At 49.6% G+C, this 21,947-nt stretch overlaps 1 protein-coding gene across 1 annotated transcript in view; it reads right to left on the bottom strand.

Moving 5' to 3' along the window:
- LOC137312257 (nck-associated protein 1-like) overlaps positions 1-21,947 on the bottom strand; it is a gene marked incomplete at both ends in the record, with an annotated part of 170,860 nt that overhangs the window by 50,634 nt on the left and 98,279 nt on the right. Inside the window, one exon of the mRNA XM_067978875.1 lies at positions 9,631-9,849. Within this exon, the coding sequence (XP_067834976.1) occupies positions 9,631-9,849 (219 nt within the window). The remainder of the gene's footprint in view (positions 1-9,630; positions 9,850-21,947) is intronic.

Genomic DNA, 21,947 nt, shown 5'->3' with positions numbered 1-21,947 from the left:
ATGGTCAATGAATGACAGTAGGTGGCACTTGGTTCAGATGGTCATTGAGTGACAGTAGGTGGCACTTGGTTCAGATGGTCATTGAAGGACAGTAGGTGGCACTTGGTACAGATGGTCATTGAGTGACAGTAGGTGGCACTTGGTTCAGATGGTCATTGAAGGACAGTAGGTGGCACTTGGTTCAGATGGTCATTGAATGACAGTCGGTGGCACTTGGTTCAGATGGTCATTGAAGGACAGTAGGTGGCACTTGGTACAGATGGTCAATGAATGACAGTAGGTGGCACTTGGTACAGATGGTCATTGAGTGACAGTAGGTGGCACTTGGTACAGATGGTCATTGAATGACAGTAGGTGGCACTTGGTACAGATGTTCATTGAGTGACAGTAGGTGGCACTTGGTACAGATGGTCATTGAATGACAGTAGGTGGCACTTGGTACAGATGGTCATTGAATGACAGTAGGTGGCACTTGGTACAGATGGTCATTGAATGACAGTAGGTGGCACTTGGTACAGATGGTCATTGAGTGACAGTAGGTGGCACTTGGTACAGATGGTCATTGAGTGACAGTAGGTGGCACTTGGTACAGATGGTCATTGAATGACAGTAGGTGGCACTTGGTACAGATGGTCATTGAATGACAGTCGGTGGCACTTGGTTCAGATGGTCATTGAAGGACAGTAGGTGGCACTTGGTACAGATGGTCAATGAATGACAGTAGGTGGCACTTGGTACAGATGGTCATTGAGTGACAGTAGGTGGCACTTCGTACAGATGGTCATTGAATGACAGTAGGTGGCACTTGGTACAGATGGTCATTGAATGACAGTAGGTGGCACTTGGTACAGATGGTCATTGAATGACAGTAGGTGGCACTTGGTACAGATGGTCATTGAGTGACAGTAGGTGGCACTTGGTACAGATGGTCATTGAGTGACAGTAGGTGGCACTTGGTACAGATGGTCATTGAATGACAGTAGGTGGCACTTGGTACAGATGGTCATTGAATGACAGTAGGTGGCACTTGGTACAGATGGTCATTGAGTGACAGTAGGTGGCACTTGGTACAGATGGTCATTGAGTGACAGTAGGTGGCACTTGGTACAGATGGTCATTGAATGACAGTAGGTGGCACTTGGTACAGATGGTCATTGAATGACAGTAGGTGGCACTTGGTACAGATGGTCATTGAATGACAGTAGGTGGCACTTGGTACAGATGGTCATTGAATGACAGTAGGTGGCACTTGGTACAGATGGTCATTGAGTGACATTAGGTGGCACTTGGTTCAGATGGTCATTGAGTGACAGAAGGTGGCACTTGGTACAGATGGTCATTGAATGACAGTCGGTGGCACTTGGTACAGATGGTCATTGAATGACAGCAGGTGGCACTTGGTTCAGATGGTCATTGAATGACAGTAGGTGGCACTTGGTACAGATGGTCATTGAGTGACAGAAGGTGGCACTTGGTACAGATGGTCATTGAATGACAGTAGGTGGCACTTGGTACAGATGGTCATTGAATGACAGTAGGTGGCACTTGGTTCAGATGGTCATTGAGTGACAGTAGGTGGCACTTGGTTCAGATGGTCATTGAATGACAGTAGGTGGCACTTGGTTCAGATGGTCATTGAATGACAGTAGGTGGCACTTGGTTCAGATGGTCATTGAGTGACAGTAGGTGGCACTTGGTTCAGATGGTCATTGAATGACAGTAGGTGGCACTTGGTTCAGATGGTCATTGAATGACAGTAGGTGGCACTTGGTTCAGATGGTCATTGAATGACAGTAGGTGGCACTTGGTACAGATGGTCATTGAATGACAGTAGGTGGCACTTGGTACAGATGGTCATTGAGTGACAGTCGGTGGCACTTGGTTCAGATGGTCATTGAATGACAGTAGGTGGCACTTGGTACAGATGGTCATTGAGTGACAGTCGGTGGCACTTGGTACAGATGGTCAATGAATGACAGTAGGTGGCACTTGGTTCAGATGGTCATTGAATGACAGTCGGTGGCACTTGGTTCAGATGGTCATTGAATGACAGTAGGTGGCACTTGGTTCAGATGGTCATTGAGTGACCGTAGGTGGCACTTGGTTCAGATGGTCATTGAATGACAGTCGGTGGCACTTGGTTCAGATGGTCATTGAATGACAGTAGGTGGCACTTGGTTCAGATGGTCATTGAATGACAGTCGGTGGCACTTGGTTCAGATGGTCATTGAGTGACAGTAGGTGGCACTTGGTTCAGATGGTCATTGAATGACAGTAGGTGGCACTTGGTTCAGATGGTCATTGAGTGACAGTAGGTGGCACTTGGTTCAGATGGTCATTGAATGACAGTAGGTGGCACTTGGTTCAGATGGTCATTGAATGACAGTAGGTGGCACTTGGTACAGATGGTCATTGAATGACAGTAGGTGGCACTTGGTGCAGATGGTCATTGAATGACAGTAGGTGGCACTTGGTGCAGATGGTCATTGAATGACAGTAGGTGGCACTTGGTACAGATGGTCATTGAATGACAGTAGGTGGCACTTGGTACAGATGGTCATTGAATGACAGTAGGTGGCACTTGGTGCAGATGGTCATTGAATGACAGCAGGTGGAACTTGGTACAGATGGTCATTGAATGATAGTAGGTGGCACTTGGTGCAGATGGTCATTGAATGACAGTAGGTGGCACTTGGTACAGATGGTCATTGAATGACAGTAGGTGGCACTTGGTGCAGATGGTCATTGAATGACAGTAGGTGGCACTTGGTACAGATGGTCATTGAATGACAGTAGGTGGCACTTGGTACAGATGGTCATTGAATGACAGTAGGTGGCACTTGGTACAGATGGTCATTGAATGACAGTAGGTGGCACTTGGTGCAGATGGTCATTGAATGACAGTAGGTGGCACTTGGTACAGATGGTCATTGAGTGACAGTAGGTGGCACTTGGTACAGATGGTCATTGAGTGACAGTAGGTGGCACTTGGTGCAGATGGTCATTGAATGACAGTAGGTGGCACTTGGTACAGATGGTCATTGAATGACAGTAGGTGGCACTTGGTTCAGATGGTCATTGAATGTCAGTCGGTGGCACTTGGTTCAGATGGTCATTGAGTGACAGTAGGTGGCACTTGGTACAGATGGTCATTGAATGACAGTAGGTGGCACTTGGTACAGATGGTCATTGAATGACAGTAGGTGGCACTTGGTACAGATGGTCATTGAATGACAGTAGGTGGCACTTGGTGCAGATGGTCATTGAATGACAGTAGGTGGCACTTGGTACAGATGGTCATTGAATGACAGTAGGTGGCACTTGGTACAGATGGTCATTGAATGACAGTAGGTGGCACTTGGTGCAGATGGTCATTGAATGACAGTAGGTGGCACTTGGTACAGATGGTCATTGAATGACAGTAGGTGGCACTTGGTACAGATGGTCAATGAATGACAGTAGGTGGCACTTGGTACAGATGGTCATTGAATGACAGTAGGTGGCACTTGGTACAGATGGTCATTGAATGACAGTCGGTGGCACTTGGTTCAGATGGTCATTGAATGACAGTAGGTGGCACTTGGTTCAGATGGTCATTGAATGACAGTAGGTGGCACTTGGTACAGATGGTCATTGAATGACAGTAGGTGGCACTTGGTACAGATGGTCATTGAGTGACAGTCGGTGGCACTTGGTTCAGATGGTCATTGAATGACATTAGGTGGCACTTGGTACAGATGGTCATTGAGTGACAGTCGGTGGCACTTGGTACAGATGGTCAATGAATGACAGTAGGTGGCACTTGGTTCAGATGGTCATTGAATGACAGTCGGTGGCACTTGGTTCAGATGGTCATTGAATGACAGTAGGTGGCACTTGGTTCAGATGGTCATTGAGTGAAAGTAGGTGGCACTTGGTTCAGATGGTCATTGAATGACAGTAGGTGGCACTTGGTTCAGATGGTCATTGAATGACAGTCGGTGGCACTTGGTTCAGATGGTCATTGAATGACAGTAGGTGGCACTTGGTACAGATGGTCATTGAATGACAGTAGGTGGCACTTGGTTCAGATGGTCATTGAGTGACAGTAGGTGGCACTTGGTTCAGATGGTCATTGAATGACAGTAGGTGGCACTTGGTTCAGATGGTCATTGAATGACAGTAGGTGGCACTTGGTACAGATGGTCATTGAATGACAGTAGGTGGCACTTGGTGCAGATGGTCATTGAATGACAGTAGGTGGCACTTGGTGCAGATGGTCATTGAATGACAGTAGGTGGCAGTTGGTACAGATGGTCATTGAATGACAGTAGGTGGCACTTGGTACAGATGGTCATTGAATGACAGTAGGTGGCACTTGGTACAGATGGTCATTGAGTGACAGTAGGTGGCACTTGGTGCAGATGGTCATTGAATGACAGTAGGTGGAACTTGGTACAGGTGGTCATTGAATGACAGTAGGTGGCACTTGGTACAGACGGTCATTGAATGACAGTAGGTGGCACTTGGTACAGATGGTCATTGAATGACAGTAGGTGGCACTTGGTGCAGATGGTCATTGAATGACAGTAGGTGGCACTTGGTACAGATGGTCATTGAATGACAGTAGGTGGCACTTGGTACAGATGGTCATTGAATGACAGTAGGTGGCACTTGGTACAGATGGTCATTGAATGACAGTAGGTGGCACTTGGTACAGACGGTCATTGAATGACAGTAGGTGGCACTTGGTACAGATGGTCATTAAATGACAGTAGGTGGCACTTGGTGCAGATGGTCATTGAATGACAGTAGGTGGCACTTGGTACAGATGGTCTTTGAATGACAGTAGGTGGCACTTGGTACAGATGGTCATTGAATGACAGTAGGTGGCACTTGGTGCAGATGGTCATTGAATGACAGTAGGTGGCACTTGGTACAGATGGTCATTGAATGACAGTAGGTGGCACTTGGTACAGATGGTCAATGAATGACAGTAGGTGGCACTTGGTACAGATGGTCATTGAATGACAGTAGGTGGCACTTGGTACAGATGGTCATTGAATGACAGTAGGTGGCACTTGGTACAAATTGTCATTGAATGACATTAGGTGGCACTTGGTTCAGATGGTCATTGAATGACAGTAGGTGGCACTTGGTACAGATGGTCATTGAATGACAGTAGTTGGCACTTGGTACAGATGGTCATTGAGTGACAGTCGGTGGCACTTGGTTCAGATGGTCATTGAATGACAGTAGGTGGCACTTGGTACAGATGGTCATTGAGTGACAGTCGGTGGCACTTGGTACAGATGGTCAATGAATGACAGTAGGTGGCACTTGGTTCAGATGGTCATTGAATGACAGTCGGTGGCACTTGGTTCAGATGGTCATTGAATGACAGTAGGTGGCACTTGGTTCAGATGGTCATTGAGTGACAGTAGGTGGCACTTGGTTCAGATGGTCATTGAATGACAGTCGGTGGCACTTGGTTCAGATGGTCATTGAATGACAGTAGGTGGCACTTGGTTCAGATGGTCATTGAATGACAGTCGGTGGCACTTGGTTCAGATGGTCATTGAGTGACAGTAGGTGGCACTTGGTTCAGATGGTCATTGAATGACAGTAGGTGGCACTTGGTTCAGATGGTCATTGAGTGACAGTAGGTGGCACTTGGTTCAGATGGTCATTGAATGACAGTAGGTGGCACTTGGTACAGATGGTCATTGAATGACAGTAGGTGGCACTTGGTGCAGATGGTCATTGAATGACAGTAGGTGGCACTTGGTGCAGATGGTCATTGAATGACAGTAGGTGGCACTTGGTACAGATGGTCATTGAATGACAGTAGGTGGCACTTGGTACAGATGGTCATTGAATGACAGCAGGTGGAACTTGGTACAGATGGTCATTGAATGACAGTAGGTGGCACTTGGTGCAGATGGTCATTGAATGACAGTAGGTGGCACTTGGTACAGATGGTCATTGAATGACAGTAGGTGGCACTTGGTACAGATGGTCATTGAATGACAGTAGGTGGCACTTGGTACAGATGGTCATTGAATGACAGTAGGTGGCACTTGGTACAGATGGTCATTGAATGACAGTAGGTGGCACTTGGTTCAGATGGTCATTGAATGACAGTGGGTGGCACTTGGTACAGATGGTCATTGAATGACAGTAGGTGGCACTTGGTACAGATGGTCATTGAATGACAGTAGGTGGCACTTGGTGCAGATGGTCATTGAATGACAGTAGGTGGCACTTGGTGCAGATGGTCATTGAATGACAGTAGGTGGCACTTGGTACAGATGGTCATTGAGTGACAGTAGGTGGCACTTGGTACAGATGGTCATTGAGTGACAGTAGGTGGCACTTGGTGCAGATGGTCATTGAATGACTGTAGGTGGCACTTGGTACAGATGGTCATTGAGTGACAGTAGGTGGCACTTGGTACAGATGGTCATTGAGTGACAGTAGGTGGCACTTGGTACGGATGGTCATTGAATGACAGTAGGTGGCACTTGGTACAGATGGTCATTGAAGGACAGTAGGTGGCACTTGGTACAGATGGTCATTGAATGACAGTAGGTGGCACTTGGTACAGATGGTCATTGAAGGACAGTAGGTGGCACTTGGTACAGATGGTCATTGAATGACAGTAGGTGGCACTTGGTTCAGATGGTCATTGAATGTCAGTCGGTGGCACTTGGTTCAGATGGTCATTGAGTGACAGTAGGTGGCACTTGGTACAGATGGTCATTGAGTGACAGTAGGTGGCACTTGGTACAGATGGTCATTGAATGACAGTAGGTGGCACTTGGTACAGATGGTCATTGAGTGACAGTAGGTGGCACTTGGTACAGATGGTCATTGAGTGACAGTAGGTGGCACTTGGTACAGATGGTCATTGAGTGACAGTAGGTGGCACTTGGTACAGATGGTCATTGAGTGACAGTAGGTGGCACTTGGTACAGATGGTCATTGAATGACAGTAGGTGGCACTTGGTTCAGATGGTCATTGAATGACAGTAGGTGGCACTTGGTGCAGACGGTCATTGAATGACAGTAGGTGGCACTTGGTACAGATGGTCATTGAGTGACAGTAGGTGGCACTTGGTACAGATGGTCATTGAATGACAGTAGGTGGCACTTGGTACAGATGGTCATTGAGTGACAGTAGGTGGCACTTGGTGCAGATGGTCATTGAATGACAGTAGGTGGAACTTGGTACAGATGGTCATTGAATGACAGTAGGTGGCACTTGGTACAGACGGTCATTGAATGACAGTAGGTGGCACTTGGTACAGATGGTCATTGAATGACAGTAGGTGGCACTTGGTACAGATGGTCATTGAATGACAGTAGGTGGCACTTGGTACAGATGGTCATTGAATGACAGTAGGTGGCACTTGGTACAGATGGTCATTGAATGACAGTAGGTGGCACTTGGTACAGATGGTCATTGAATGACAGTAGGTGGCACTTGGTTCAGATGGTCATTGAGTGACAGTAGGTGGCACTTGGTACAGATGGTCATTGAGTGACAGTAGGTGGCACTTGGTACAGATGGTCATTGAATGACAGTAGGTGGCACTTGGTACAGACGGTCATTGAATGACAGTAGGTGGCACTTGGTACAGATGGTCATTGAATGACAGTAGGTGGCACTTGGTGCAGATGGTCATTGAATGACAGTAGGTGGCACTTGGTACAGACGGTCATTGAATGACAGTAGGTGGCACTTGGTACAGATGGTCATTGAATGACAGTAGGTGGCACTTGGTACAGATGGTCATTGAATGACAGTAGGTGGCACTTGGTACAGACGGTCATTGAGTGACAGTAGGTGGCACTTGGTACAGATGGTCATTGAATGACAGTAGGTGGCACTTGGTACAGATGGTCAATGAATGACAGTAGGTGGCACTTGGTACAGACGGTCATTGAATGACAGTAGGTGGCACTTGGTACAGATGGTCATTGAATGACAGTAGGTGGCACTTGGTACAGACGGTCATTGAATGACAGTCGGTGGCACTTGGTACAGACGGTCATTGAATGACAGTAGGTGGCACTTGGTACAGATGGTCATTGAGTGACAGTAGGTGGCACTTGGTACAGATGGTCAATGAATGACAGTAGGTGGCACTTGGTACAGACGGTCATTGAATGACAGTAGGTGGCACTTGGTACAGATGGTCATTGAATGACAGTAGGTGGCACTTGGTACAGACGGTCATTGAATGACAGTCGGTGGCACTTGGTACAGACGGTCATTGAATGACAGTAGGTGGCACTTGGTACAGATGGTCATTGAATGACAGTAGGTGGCACTTGGTACAGATGGTCATTGAATGACAGTAGGTGGCACTTGGTACAGATGGTCATTGAATGACAGTAGGTGGCACTTGGTACAGATGGTCATTGAATGACAGTAGGTGGCACTTGGTTCAGATGGTCATTGAATGACAGTAGGTGGCACTTGGTTCAGATGGTCATTGAATGACAGTAGGTGGCACTTGGTACAGACGGTCATTGAGTGACAGTAGGTGGCACTTGGTTCAGATGGTCATTGAATGACAGTAGGTGGCACTTGGTTCAGATGGTCATTGAGTGACAGTAGGTGGCACTTGGTACAGATGGTCATTGAATGACAGTAGGTGGCACTTGGTACAGATGGTCATTGAATGACAGTAGGTGGCACTTGTTGCAGATGGTCATTGAATGACAGTAGGTGGCACTTGGTACAGATGGTCATTGAATGACAGTAGGTGGCACTTGGTGCAGATGGTCATTGAATGACAGTAGGTGGCACTTGGTACAGATGGTCATTGAATGACAGTAGGTGGCACTTGGTACAGATGGTCATTGAATGACAGTAGGTGGCACTTGGTACAGATGGTCATCGAATGACAGTAGGTGGCACTTGGTGCAGATGGTCATTGAATGACAGTAGGTGGCACTTGGTACTGATGGTCATTGAATGACAGTAGGTGGCACTTGGTACAGATGGTCATTGAATGACAGTAGGTGGCACTTGGTACAAATGGTCATTGAGTGACAGGAGGTAATTAAGATATATTACATCTAATCCAGAAATATTACTTCTAATCCAGATGTATTACATCTAATCCAGATGTATTACATTAAATCCAGATATATTGCATCTAATTCAGAGGTATTGGAGCTCATCCAGATATATTGCATCGAATCCACATATATTACATCTAATTCAGAAATATTACATGTAATCCAGAGATGTTACATCTAATTCAGAAATATTACATGTGATCCAGAGATGTTACATCTCATTCAGAGGTATTGTAGCTAATCCAGATATATTACTTGCAATTCAGAAATATTACATCAAATACTGATATTTTACATCTAATCCAGAAATATTACTTCTAAACCAGAAATATTACATCTAATCCAGAAATATTATCTCTAATCCAGATATATTAAATCTAATCCAGAAATATTACATCTAATCCAGAAATATTACATCTCATCCAGATATATTGCATCTCACCAGAAATGGGCTAAAGTGTGGTGTCCAGAATTGTGCACAATATTCCAGCTGAGGCCTAACCGGTGATTTATAAAGGTTTTTGGATATTAGTCCATGTCAGGGAATTTTCTACATACCAATTGGTGTAGGCGGTGGTCAGGGTTATTTCTCCATTGGCATCTACAGCTTGAGATTGCTGCAGCAGCACCTCCTTGCAGATCCTGGTGACATCAATGTGAACATAATGGCCGACGGAATGAACAAACGCTATAAACGCCTTGACGCCGGACAGCACCTCGGAGGGCTTGACGATCTCCTGCATGGCTTGGTTGTAACCAGTTAGCTGCACGATAGCTCTGAATGGGAAAACAAAATGAGCAAAAATACATCAGTCTTCACCAACTGGTGCAGATCAAAAGAGCCAACAAGTACAACAAAGAGACACAGAAGACACAGATCAAGAACAGGACCGGAAACAGATCAGGGAATCCTGATAGGACCGGAAAAAGATCAGGGAATCCTGATAGGACAGGAAACAGATCAAGGAATCCTGATAGGACAGGAAACAGATCAAGGAATCCTGATAGGACAGGAAACAGATCAAGGAATCCTGATAGGACTTTTGATTGAATCTGCCTCCACCACCCCCTCGGGCAGTGCATTCCAGATCCTAACCACTCGCTGTGTAAAAAAGTTTTTCCTCATGTCACCTTTGGATCTTTTGCCAATCACCTTAAATCTACGTCCTCTGGTTCTTGACCCTTCCACCAATGGGAACAGTTTCTCTCTATCTACTCTGTCTAGACCCTTCATGATTTTGAACACCTCTATCAAATCTCCTCGCAACCATCTCTGTTCCAAGGAGAACAACCCCAGCTTCTCCAGTCTATCCACATAACTTAAAGTCCCTCATCCCTGGAAACATTCTAGTAAATCTCTTCTGCACCCTCTCTAAGGCCTTCACATCTTTCCGAAAGTGCGGTGCCCAGAACTGGACACAATACTCCAGTTGTGGTCGAACCAGTGTTTTATAAAGGTTCATCCTGACTTCCATACTTTTGTACTCTATGCCTCTATTTATAAAGCCCAGGATCCTGTATGCTTTTTTAACTGCTTTCTCAACCTGCCCTGCCACCTTCAACGATTTGTGCACATATACCTCCAGATCTCTCTGTTCCTGTACCCCTTTTAGAGTTGTGCCCTCTAGTTTATATTGTCTCTCCTTGTTCTTGCTCCCGAAATGTATCACTTCACATTTTTCTGAGTTAAATTTCATCTGCCACGTGTCCGCCCATGCCACCAGCCTGTCTATATCCTCTTGAAGTCTATCACTATCCTCCTCACTGTTTACTACCCTTCCAAGTTTTGTGTCATCTGCAAATTTTGAAACTGTGCCCTGTACACCCAAGCTCAAGTCATTAATATATATCAAGAAAAGCAGTGGTCCCAGCACCGACCCCTGGGGAACACCACTGCACACCTCCCTCCAGTCCGAAAAACAACCGTTCACCACTACTCTCTATTTCCTGTCACTTAGCCAATTCTGTATCCATGCTGCTACTGCCCCCTTTATTCCATGGGCCGCAATCTTGATGACAAGCCTATTATGTGGCACTTTATCAAACGCCTTTTGGAAGTCCATATACACGTCAATCGCATTGCCCTCATCTACCCTCTCTGTTATCGCACTGCCCTCGATGAATTAGGGCACAATAGATGAATTAATGGCACAAATAGAGATAAATGGGTTTGATGTAGTGGCCATCATGGTTGCAGGGTGACCAAGGTCGGGAACTAAATATTCCAGGATACTTGACTTTTAGAACAGACAGGCAAAGTGGAAAAGATTGGTGCGGGGGAGGGAGGGGTGGCCCTGATAATAAACGATGAGATAAGGTCAGTCATGAGAATGGATCTTAGCTCAGAAAATCAGGATGTAGAATCAGTTTGGGTGGAGCTAAGAAATAACAAGGGACGGAAAACACTGGTGGGGGTAGATTACAGGCCCCCTAACAGTGGTTATAGTGTTGGACAGAATATAAATCAGGAAACTAGAGGAGCATGTAACAAGGGAAATGGGATAATCGAGGGGGACTTTAATCTTCATATAAACCAAATTGGCAAAAGTAGTTTGGAGGATGAGTTTGTGGAATGCATTTGAGACAGTTTTCTAGAACAATATGTCAAGGAACCAACTAGGAAACGGGCTATCTTAAATCTAGTATTGTGTAATGAGACAGGATTAATTAGTAATCTTATAATAAAGGATCCTTTGGGGAAGAGTGATCATAATATGATAGAATTTCATATTAAGTTTGAGAGTGATGTAGTTAAGTTCGAAACTAGGGTTTAAATTTAAACAAAGCCAATTCCGTAGGCATGAGTTGACGAAGGTAGATTGGGAAATTAGGTTAAAAGGTATGATTGTAGATAAACAATGGTGAACATTTAAAGAATAATTCATAATTCACAATAAATATTCATTCCCTTGAGGAATAAAAACTCCACAAGAAAAGTGATCCATCCGTGGCTAATTAGAGAAGTTAAGGATAGTATTAGATTAAAAGAGGAGGTTTATAATGTTCCCAAAAAGAATAGAAAGCCTGAGGATTGGGAGAGTTTGAGAAATCAGCAAAGGAGGACCAAAAAATTGATAAAGAGGGAGAAAATAGAATATAAAAGTAAACTGGCAAGAAATATAAAAACAGATTGTAAGAGCTTCAAGAAGTATATAAAAAGGAAGAGAACATGCCGGAAATAATGGGGAAAAAGGGCCCAATGAGAGTGAGGAACTTAAAGTAATTAAGATTAAGGAAAAGTACTGGAGAAATTAATGGGACTAAAAGCCGACAAATCCCTGGACCTGATGGGCTACGTACTAGGGTTTTAAAAGAGGTGACTGCAGAGATAGTGGATGCATTGGATTTGATCTTCTAAAATTCCCTAGATTCTGGAACGGTCCCAGCGGATTGGAAGGTAGCAAATGTAACCCTGCTATTCAAGAAAGGAGGGAGAGAGAAAACAGGGAACTACAGGCCAGTTAGCCTGTCATCAGTCGTAGGGAAAATGCTGGAATCCATTATTAAGGACATAGTAACAGGGCACTTAGAAAATCATAATATGATTAGGCAGAGTCAACATGGTTTTATGAAAGGGAAATCGTGTTTGACAAATTTATTAGAGTTCTTTGAGGGTGCAACTAGCAGGGTAGATAAAGGGGACGTCGTATATTTGGATTTTCAAAGGCTGAGAGGTTGTTACAAAAGATAAGGGCTCATGGGATTGGGGGTAATATATTAGCATGGATAGAGGATTGGTTATTGGACAGAAAACAGAGAGTAGGGATAAACGGGTCATTCTCAGGTTGGCAGGCGGTAACTAGTGGGGTGTCGCAGGGATCAGTGCTTGGGCCTCAGCTATTTACAATCTATATTAATGACTGAGATGAAGGGACCGAGTGTAATGTATCCAGGTTTGCTGATGATACAAAGCTAGGTGGGAAAGTAAGCTGTGAGGAGGACACAAAGAGTCTGCAAAGGGATATAGACAGGTTAAGTGAGTGGCCAAGAAGGTGGCAGACGGAGTATAATGTGGGGAAATGTGAGGTTATTCACTTTGGTGGGAAGAATAGAAAAACAGAATATTGTTTAAATGGTGAGAGACTAAGAAAGGTTGGTGTTCAGAGGGATTTGGGTGTCCTCGTACAAGAAACTGAGGAAAGTTAACATGCAGGTACAGCAGGCAATTAGGAAGGCAAATGGCATGTTGGCCTTTATTGCAAGGGGGGTGGAGTCCAAGAGTAAGGAAGTCTTACTACAATTGTACAGGGCTTTGGTGAGATCTCACCTGGAGTACTGTGTACAGTTTTGGTCTCCTTACCTAAGGAAGGATATACTTGCCTTAGAGGCGGTGCAACGAAGGTTCACTAGATTGATTCCTGGGATAAGAGGGTTGTCCTATGACAACCCCTCATATAATGAAGCAGTCCGAGCCCGCATGCAGCAAGACCTGGACAACATCCAGGCTTGGGCTCATAAGTGGCAAGTAACACTCGCGCCAGACAAGTGCCAGGCAATGACCATCTCCAACAAGAGAGAGTCTAACCACCTCCCCTTGACATTCAACGGCATTACCATCGCCGACTCCCCCACCATCAACATCCTGGGGGTCACCATTGACCAGAAACTTAACTGGACCAGCCATATAAATACTATGGCTACAAGAGCAGGTCAGAGGCTGGGTATTCTGCAGCGAGTGACTCACCTCCTGACTCCCCAAAGCCTTTCCACCATCTACAAGTCACAAGTCAGGAGTGTGATGGAATACTCTCCACTTGCCTGGATGAGTGCAGCTCCAACAACACTCAAGAAGTTCGACACCATCCAGGACAAAGCAGCCCACTTGATTGGCACCCCATCCACCACCCTAAACATTCACTCCCTTCACCACCGGCGCACTGTGGCTGCAGTGTGCACCATCCACAGGATGCACTGCAGCAACTCGCCAAGGCTTCTTCGACATCACCTCTCAAACCCGCGACCTCTACCATCTAGAAGGACAAGAGCAGCAGGCAGATGGGAACAACACCACCTGCACGTTCCCCTCCAAGTCACACACCATCCCGACTTGGAAATATATCGCCGTTCCTTCATCATCGCTGGGTCGAAATCCTGGAACTCCCTTCCTAACAGCACTGTGGGAGAACCGTCACCACACGGACTGCAGCGGTTCAAGAAGGCGGCTCACCACCACCTTCTCAAGGGCAATTAGGGATGGGCAGTAAATGCCGGCCTCGCCAGCGACGCCCACATCCCATGAACGAATAAAGAAAAAGATTGAGTGGAATAGTCCTATACTGTCTGGAGTTTAGAAGAATGAGAGGTGATCTCATTGAAACATATAAGATTCTGAGGGGGCCTTGACAGGGTAGATGCTGAGAGGTTGTTTCCCCTGGCTGGAGAGTCTAGAACTTTGGGGCATAGTCTCAGGATAAGAGGTCGGCCATTTAAGACTGAGATGAGGAGGAATTTCTTCATTCAGAGGGTTGTGAATGCTCAGTTGTTGAGTATATTCAAGACTGAGATCGATAGATTTTTGAACTCTAGGGGAATCGAGAGATATGGGGATCGGGCAGGGAAGTGGGGTTGAGGTTGGAGATCAGCCATTGAATGGCGGAGCAGGCTCGAGGGGCCGAATGGCCTACTCGGCCTGTTTCTTATGTTATTTCTAACCTAAGCAAAATACTCAATAGTGTGCCTATGGCCCCGCCAGAGGCAGCTGGCCCATTGCCTTATGATCGATGTCAGGCCGCTTGTCTGGACAGCAGTAGCCATCAGGTAAGTCCCTGGGAGGGGGAAACGTCAATGACAGTGGCCCTTGCGAGTGCGGTCAAGCGGGAAGTGCACTCCTGCTCTTCCTGGCTCCACATTAAAGTTTTAAAATAATGAATTCACCTTCATGTCGGCGGCTGTCTGTTAGGCTGCATCCACGCCTGGAAAACCCAGTGCCGGATCTGGGCAGCAGACAGCTCCTAAAACAGGCATTAGGCCACGCATTAGCATGTGCAAGGGGCATAATGCCTGTAAATCATCCACGGCCAATATGGCATTGGGCGTTCTCCAAGCATTCTGGGAGCGCAGGCAGAGCCCTGCGAAATTGGTCATTTTTGTCCCTGTTTTTCCATCTGGAAAATGGGTGCAACGATGACCAATTTCTCCACATCTGCCCGATCATGGAATCATCGAATCTTATAGCACAGGAGGAGGCCATTCAGCCCATCGTGCCTGTGCTGGCTCTTTGAAAGAGCCATCCAAATTAGTCCCACTCCCCTGCTCTTTCCCCCGTAGCCCTGTAAATTTTCCCCTTGAGGTATTTATCCAATTCCCTTTTGGAAGTTACTTCCAACTTTGGGCTTCAAACCCCTTTAACAAAAGACTTTTGAAGGAAAGGGTTAACTGTGCCCCTTTTAAACAAAGGCATTTGAAAACCTGCAGACAGTAATGTGGTAAACAGTGTTCTCGCAGATCCTGTTTCTCCCTCAATGACACGAAAACATTGGAGAAGTCTGAGTTTTGGGATCGAGGTAAGGAGTCTTACAACACCAGGTTATAGTCCAACAGTTTTATTTGAAAATCACAAGCTTTCGGAGGCTTCCTCCTTCGTCTGACGAAGGAGGAAGCCTCCGAAAGCTTGTGATTTTCAAATAAAACTGTCGGACTATAACCTGGTGTTGTTAGATTCCTTACATTTGTCCACCCCCAGTCCATCACCGGCATCTCCACATCTTGGGATCGAAGACGTTGTACTGCGGACAGGTATCTAGATTATTAAATAAATACACTAGCTGGATAATATTGAGCTTAAAGCTTTGTCAAGCTTGCAAAACACAAGGGCTTTTGGAAACACAAACTTTTCAACACAGCAGGGGGGTAATGTAAGAAAAGGCAACAAGGACGGACATCAAAGGCTTCGGATCAGGAAAGCAATGATAGGTGTGAAAAAAAGCACAGGCCTCTCATTCCTATCTGGTAATCTGTTCAAAAGAACTGGGATTTGTAAAACATCAAATAGTATTGCACCCAGCATATGGTCAAATGGTGTAAGGAATGGATTTGAAGCATCAAAATTGGAGACACAAGGACCATTAAGAATGTCTGGGTGTGGAAATGTAAGGGGCTATCTCCACATGAAAGGCCATAAACAGAGAGAGTAAAGGGGCCTTTAACATTCCATGGTTCGAGCACATGGTCTTTGCAATGTCAGAGGGTCACATGATCAAAGCCTAAACTGTCAATCATTGAGGTATGTCAATGATTGAGGCATAGCAACAGGCAGTGATTGGATAATAAGAACGACCATCCCCTATCCTATCTTATTGGTAAAAACAATCTAAAAAGACTTTGGGAGAAGAACAGCCTCTTCACCACCCGTAGTCACAAGGAACGCACGCACGCTCCAGTCAAACATCACGCAAGAAGAGGAGAGCCTTGAGTACTGAAGAGCTGATCACCTTCAAGCCTTGGTTTAGAGGTTGTATATGTATTATATTAATGATGTGTGTATGAATTGTTAAGTCATTATATAATAATGTTGCGAATTATTAAGTGTACAATGGGATTTTATAGAGGATTTTGCTTCATGAATCCTCGTCTGAATGATAACATCGTTAAATAATTACTCTTGATTAACGAAACTACCCCGAGTGAGGGCGCCCTTCTTTGCTCGACCGTTTATCCAGTTCCAAATATCACAGGAAATAAGGAATTCCCTCCACATCGCCCTTCCAGACAACGCATCCCAGATCATCACAACTTGCTGCGTGAATGTCTCCTTCTCTCACCTCTGGTTCTTTTACCAATTATCTTAAATCTGTGTCCTCTGATTACCGAACCCTTCTGCCACTGGAAACAGTTTCTCTTTATTTACTCTATCAAAACCCCTCATGATTTTGAACACCTCTATCAAATCTCCCCTTAACCTTCTCCGCTCTAAGGAGAACAACCCCAGCTTCTCCAGTCTCTCCACATAACTGAAGTCCCTCATCCCTGGTACCATTCTAGTAAATCTCCTCTGCACCCTCTCCAAGGCCTTGACATCCTTCCTAAAGTGTGGTGCCCAGAATTGGACACAATCCTCCAGCTGAGGCCAAACCAGTGTTTTATAAAGGTTTAGCATAACTTCCTTGCTTTTGTACTCTATGCCTCCATCAATAAAGCCCAGGGTCCCATATGCTTTTTAACAGCCTTCTGGGACTCGATTTTGAAATGGTGGCCCGTTGGCAGGTGGGGGAGGGGGGTGAAGGTGCACGAGGCAAACCCGAAGAAACAAAACTTACCGTTTCCGACACGATCGCATCGTAATTGATGGTGATTAACGGGCTCTCCGGGTTAAGATCGGGGGGGGGAGGGGAAGATCGGGGGGGGGGAGGGGAAGATCGGGGGGGGGAGAGGGGAAGATCGGGGGGGGGAGAGGGGAAGATCGGGGGGGGGAGGGGAAGATCGGGGGGGGGGAGGGGAAGATCGGGGGGGGGAGAGGGGAAGATCGGGGGGGGGAGAGGGGAAGATCGGGGGGGGAGAGGGGAAGATCGGGGGGGGAGAGGGGAAGATCGGGGGGGGGAGAGGGGAAGATCGGGGGGGGAGAGGGGAAGATCGGGGGGAGAGAGGGGAAGATCGGGGGGGGAGAGGGGAAGATCGGGGGGGAGAGGGGAAGATCGGGGGGGGAGAGGGGAAGATCGGGGGGGGAGGGGAAGATCGGGGGGGGGAGAGGGGAAGATCGGGGCGGGGAGGGGAAGATCGGGGGGGGGAGGGGAGATCGGGGGGGGAGAGGGGAAGATCGGGGGGGGAGAGGGGAAGATCGGGGGGGGGGGAGGGGAAGATCGGGGGGGGAGAGGGGAAGATCGGGGGGGGAGAGGGGAAGATCGGGGGGGGGAGGGGAAGATCGGGGGGGGGAGAGGGGAAGATCGGGGGGTGGAGAGGGGAAGATCGGGGGGGGAGAGGGAAGATCGGGGCGGGGGGAGGAGAGGGGAAGATCGGGGCGGGGGGAGGAGAGGGGAAGATCGGGGCGGGGAGAGGGGAAGATCGGGAGGGGGGAGAGGGGAAGATCGGGGCGGGGGGAGGAGAGGGGAAGATCGGGGCGGGGAGAGGGGAAGATCGGGAGGGGGGAGAGGGGAAGATCGTGGGGGGAGAGGGGAAGATCGGGGCGGGGAGAGGGGAAGATCGGGGGGGGGGAGAGGGGAAGATCGGGAGGGGGGAGAGGGGAAGATCGGGAGGGGGAGAGGGGAAGATCGGGGGGGGGAGAGGGGAAGATCGGGAGGGGGAGAGGGGAAGATCGGGGGGGGGAGAGAGGAAGATCGGGGGGGGGGAGGGGAAGATCGGGGGGGGGAGAGAGGAAGATCGGGGGGGGAGAGGGGAAGATCGGGGGGGGAGAGGGGAAGATCGGGGGGAGAGGGGAAGATCGGGAGGGGGGAGAGGGGAAGATCGGGAGGGGGGAGAGGGGAAGATCGGGGCGGGGGAGGAGAGGGGAATATCGGGAGGGGGGAGAGGGGAAGATCGGGAGGGGGGAGAGGGGAAGATCGGGAGGGGGGAGAGGGGAAGATCGGGGGGGAGAGGGGAAGATCGGGGGGGGAGAGGGGAAGATCGGGGGGGGAGAGGGGAAGATCGGGGGGGGAGAGGGGAAGATCGGGGGGGGAGAGGGGAAGATCGGGAGGGGAGAGGGGAAGATCGGGGGGGGAGAGGGGAAGATCGGGAGGGGGGAGAGGGGAAGATCGGGAGGGGGGAGAGTGGAAGATCGGGAGGGGGGAGAGGGGAAGATCGGGAGGGGGGAGAGTGGAAGATCGGGGGGTGGAGAGGGGAAGATCGGGGTGGGGGAGAGGGGAATATCGGGGGGGGGGAGAGGGGAAGATCGGGGGGGGAGAGGGGAAGATCGGAGGGGAGAGGGGAAGATCGGGGGGAGAGGGGAAGATCGGGGGGGGGGAGAGGGGAAGATCGGGGGGGGAGAGGGGAAGATCGGGAGGGGGGAGAGGGGAAGATCGGGGGGGGAGAGGGGAAGATCGGGAGGGGGGAGAGGGGAAGATCGGGAGGGGGGAGAGGGGAAGATCGGGGCGGGGGAGGAGAGGGGAATATCGGGGGGGGAGAGGGGAAGATCGGGAGGGGGGAGAGGGGAAGATCGGGAGGGGGGAGAGGGGAAGATCGGGGCGGGGGAGGAGAGGGGAATATCGGGGGGGGAGAGGGGAAGATCGGGGTGGGGGAGAGGGGAAGATCGGGAGGGGGGAGAGGGGAAGATCGGGAGGGGGGAGAGGGGAAGATCGGGAGGGGGGAGAGGGGAAGATCGGGGTGGGGGAGAGGGGAAGATCGGGAGGGGGGAGAGGGGAAGATCGGGAGGGGGAGAGGGGAAGATCGGGAGGGGGGAGAGGGGAAGATCGGGAGGGGGAGAGGGGAAGATCGGGAGGGGGGAGAGGGGAAGATCGGGAGGGGGGAGAGGGGAAGATCGGGAGGGGGGAGAGGGGAAGATCGGGAGGGGGGAGAGTGGAAGATCGGGGGGAGAGGGGAAGATCAGGGTGGGGGAGAGGGGAAGATCGGGAGGGGGGAGAGGGGAAGATCGGGAGGGGGGAGAGTGGAAGATCGGGGGGTGGAGAGGGGAAGATCGGGGTGGGGGAGAGTGGAAGATCGGGAGGGGGGAGAGGGGAAGATCGGGAGGGGGGAGAGTGGAAGATCGGGGGGTGGAGAGGGGAAGATCGGGAGGGGGGAGAGTGGAAGATCGGGGGGTGGAGAGGGGAAGATCGGGAGGGGAGAGGGGAAGATCGGGGTGGGGGAGAGGGGAAGATCAGGGTGGGGGAGAGGGGAAGATCAGGGTGGGGGAGAGGGGAAGATCAGGGTGGGGGAGAGGGGAAGATCAGGGTGGGGGAGAGGGGAAGATCAGGGTGGGGGAGAGGGGAAGATCGGGAGGGGGGAGAGGGGAAGATCGGGAGGGGGGAGAGTGGAAGATCGGGAGGGGGGAGAGGGGAAGATCGGGAGGGGGGAGAGTGGAAGATCGGGGGGTGGAGAGGGGAAGATCGGGAGGGGGGAGAGTGGAAGATCGGGGGGTGGAGAGGGGAAGATCGGGAGGGGGGAGAGGGGAAGATCGGGGCGGGGGGAGGAGAGGGGAATATCGGGGGGGGAGAGGGGAAGATCGGGGTGGGGGAGAGGGGAAGATCGGGGGGGGGAGAGGGGAAGATCGGGGGGGGGAGAGGGGAAGATCGGGAGGGGGGAGAGGGGAAGATCGGGAGGGGGGAGAGGGGAAGATCGGGGCGGGGGAGGAGAGGGGAATATCGGGGGGGGAGAGGGGAAGATCGGGGTGGGGGAGAGGGGAAGATCAGGGTGGGGGAGAGGGGAAGATCAGGGTGGGGGAGAGGGGAAGATCAGGGTGGGGGAGAGGGGAAGATCAGGGTGGGGGAGAGGGGAAGATCAGGGTGGGGGAGAGGGGAAGATCGGGGGGACATCGGCGGGGGTGAAGAAGGGGAGTTCAGAGATGGAGACATTGGACATCGGAGCAGGGTTGAAAGGTCAGTTGATTTTGTGTTTTAACTTTGTGCAATGGTTTTTTATTTAATTTATTTAGTTCCTTTTTCCCTGATCCGGACCTGGTTTCACCAGGCGTGAATCAGAAGCCGTGGGAAAGCCGCCCAAGTAAATTAAAAATCGTTCTGACCACCTAATCTGTCACAAGTAAAGTACCTTAATTACCTCAACGAGGTACATTTGGTTCTTTAACTATCATCCTGCCGGCTTTCATTGCACTTCCGGATTCGGGATGCCCGCACACAGGGGCCTCCGTGGGGAACGGATGGCGGGTTGGAGCCCGGCTCCGAACCTGAATGGGATTTTCCCGATTTTCGGAGCCCCACCCCGCCCCCAACGCACCCGCAATTTGCCGGGAGGATCGAGCCCCTGAACTTGTCCTGCTGCCTTCAAAGACTCGTGTACGTAAATCCCGAATGAACCCTTTCAGAATTTTAACGCCCTCGATCGGGCTCTCCTCTCACTGCTCACTTTTCCAGGGGGGTGTTGTCCCAGCCTGCTCCCTGTTACCCCAGAGTTTGAACATTTTGGGTATGACTGGAGGAGCACTCTCTGAACGGTCACTCTCTGAACGGTCACTCTCTGACCGGTCTCTCTCTGACCGGTCTCTCTCTGACCGGTCTCTCTCTGACCGGTCACTCTCTGAATGGTCACTCTCTGAACGGTCACTTTCTGAACGGTCTCTCTCTGACAGGTATCTCTCTGATCGGTCTCTCTCTGACCGGTCTCTCTCTGACCGGTCTCTCTCTGACCGGTCACTCTCTGAACGGTCACTCTCTGACCGGTCTCTCTCTGACCGGTCTCTCTCTGACCGGTCTCTCTCTGACCGGTCACTCTCTGACCGGTCTCTCTCTGACCGGTCACTCTCTGAACGGTCTCTCTCTGACCGGTCTCTCTCTGACCGGTCTCTCTCTGAACGGTCTCTCTCTGACCGGTCTCTCTCTGACCGGTCACTCTCTGAACGGTCACTCTCTGAACGGTCTCTCTCTGACGGTCACTCTCTGAATGGTCACTCTCTGAACGGTCTCTCTCTGACCGGTCACTCTCTGAACGGGTCTCTCTCTGACCGGTCTCTCTCTGACCGGTCTCTCTCTGACAGGTATCTCTCTGAACGGTCTCTCTCTGAACGGTCACTCTCTGAACGGTCTCTCTCTGAACGGTCTCTCTCTGAACGGTCTCTCTCTGACCGGTCACTCTCTGAACGGTCTCTCTCTGACCGGTCACTCTCTGAACGGTCTCTCTCTGAACGGTCTCTCTCTGAACGGTCACTCTCTGAACGGTCTCTCTCTGAACGGTCTCTCTCTGAACAGACACTCTCTGACCGGTCACTCTCTGAACGGTCACTCTCTGAACGGTCTCTCTCTGACCGGTCACTCTCTGAACGGTCTCTCTCTGACCGG

The sequence above is a fragment of the Heptranchias perlo genome, unplaced genomic scaffold, assembly GCF_035084215.1.
Source record: "Heptranchias perlo isolate sHepPer1 unplaced genomic scaffold, sHepPer1.hap1 HAP1_SCAFFOLD_411, whole genome shotgun sequence".
In the NCBI taxonomy this organism is placed as follows: domain Eukaryota; kingdom Metazoa; phylum Chordata; class Chondrichthyes; order Hexanchiformes; family Hexanchidae; genus Heptranchias; species Heptranchias perlo.
The sequence above is the reverse complement of the archived record's forward strand: the minus strand, read 5'-3'. Positions and strand labels throughout refer to the sequence as shown.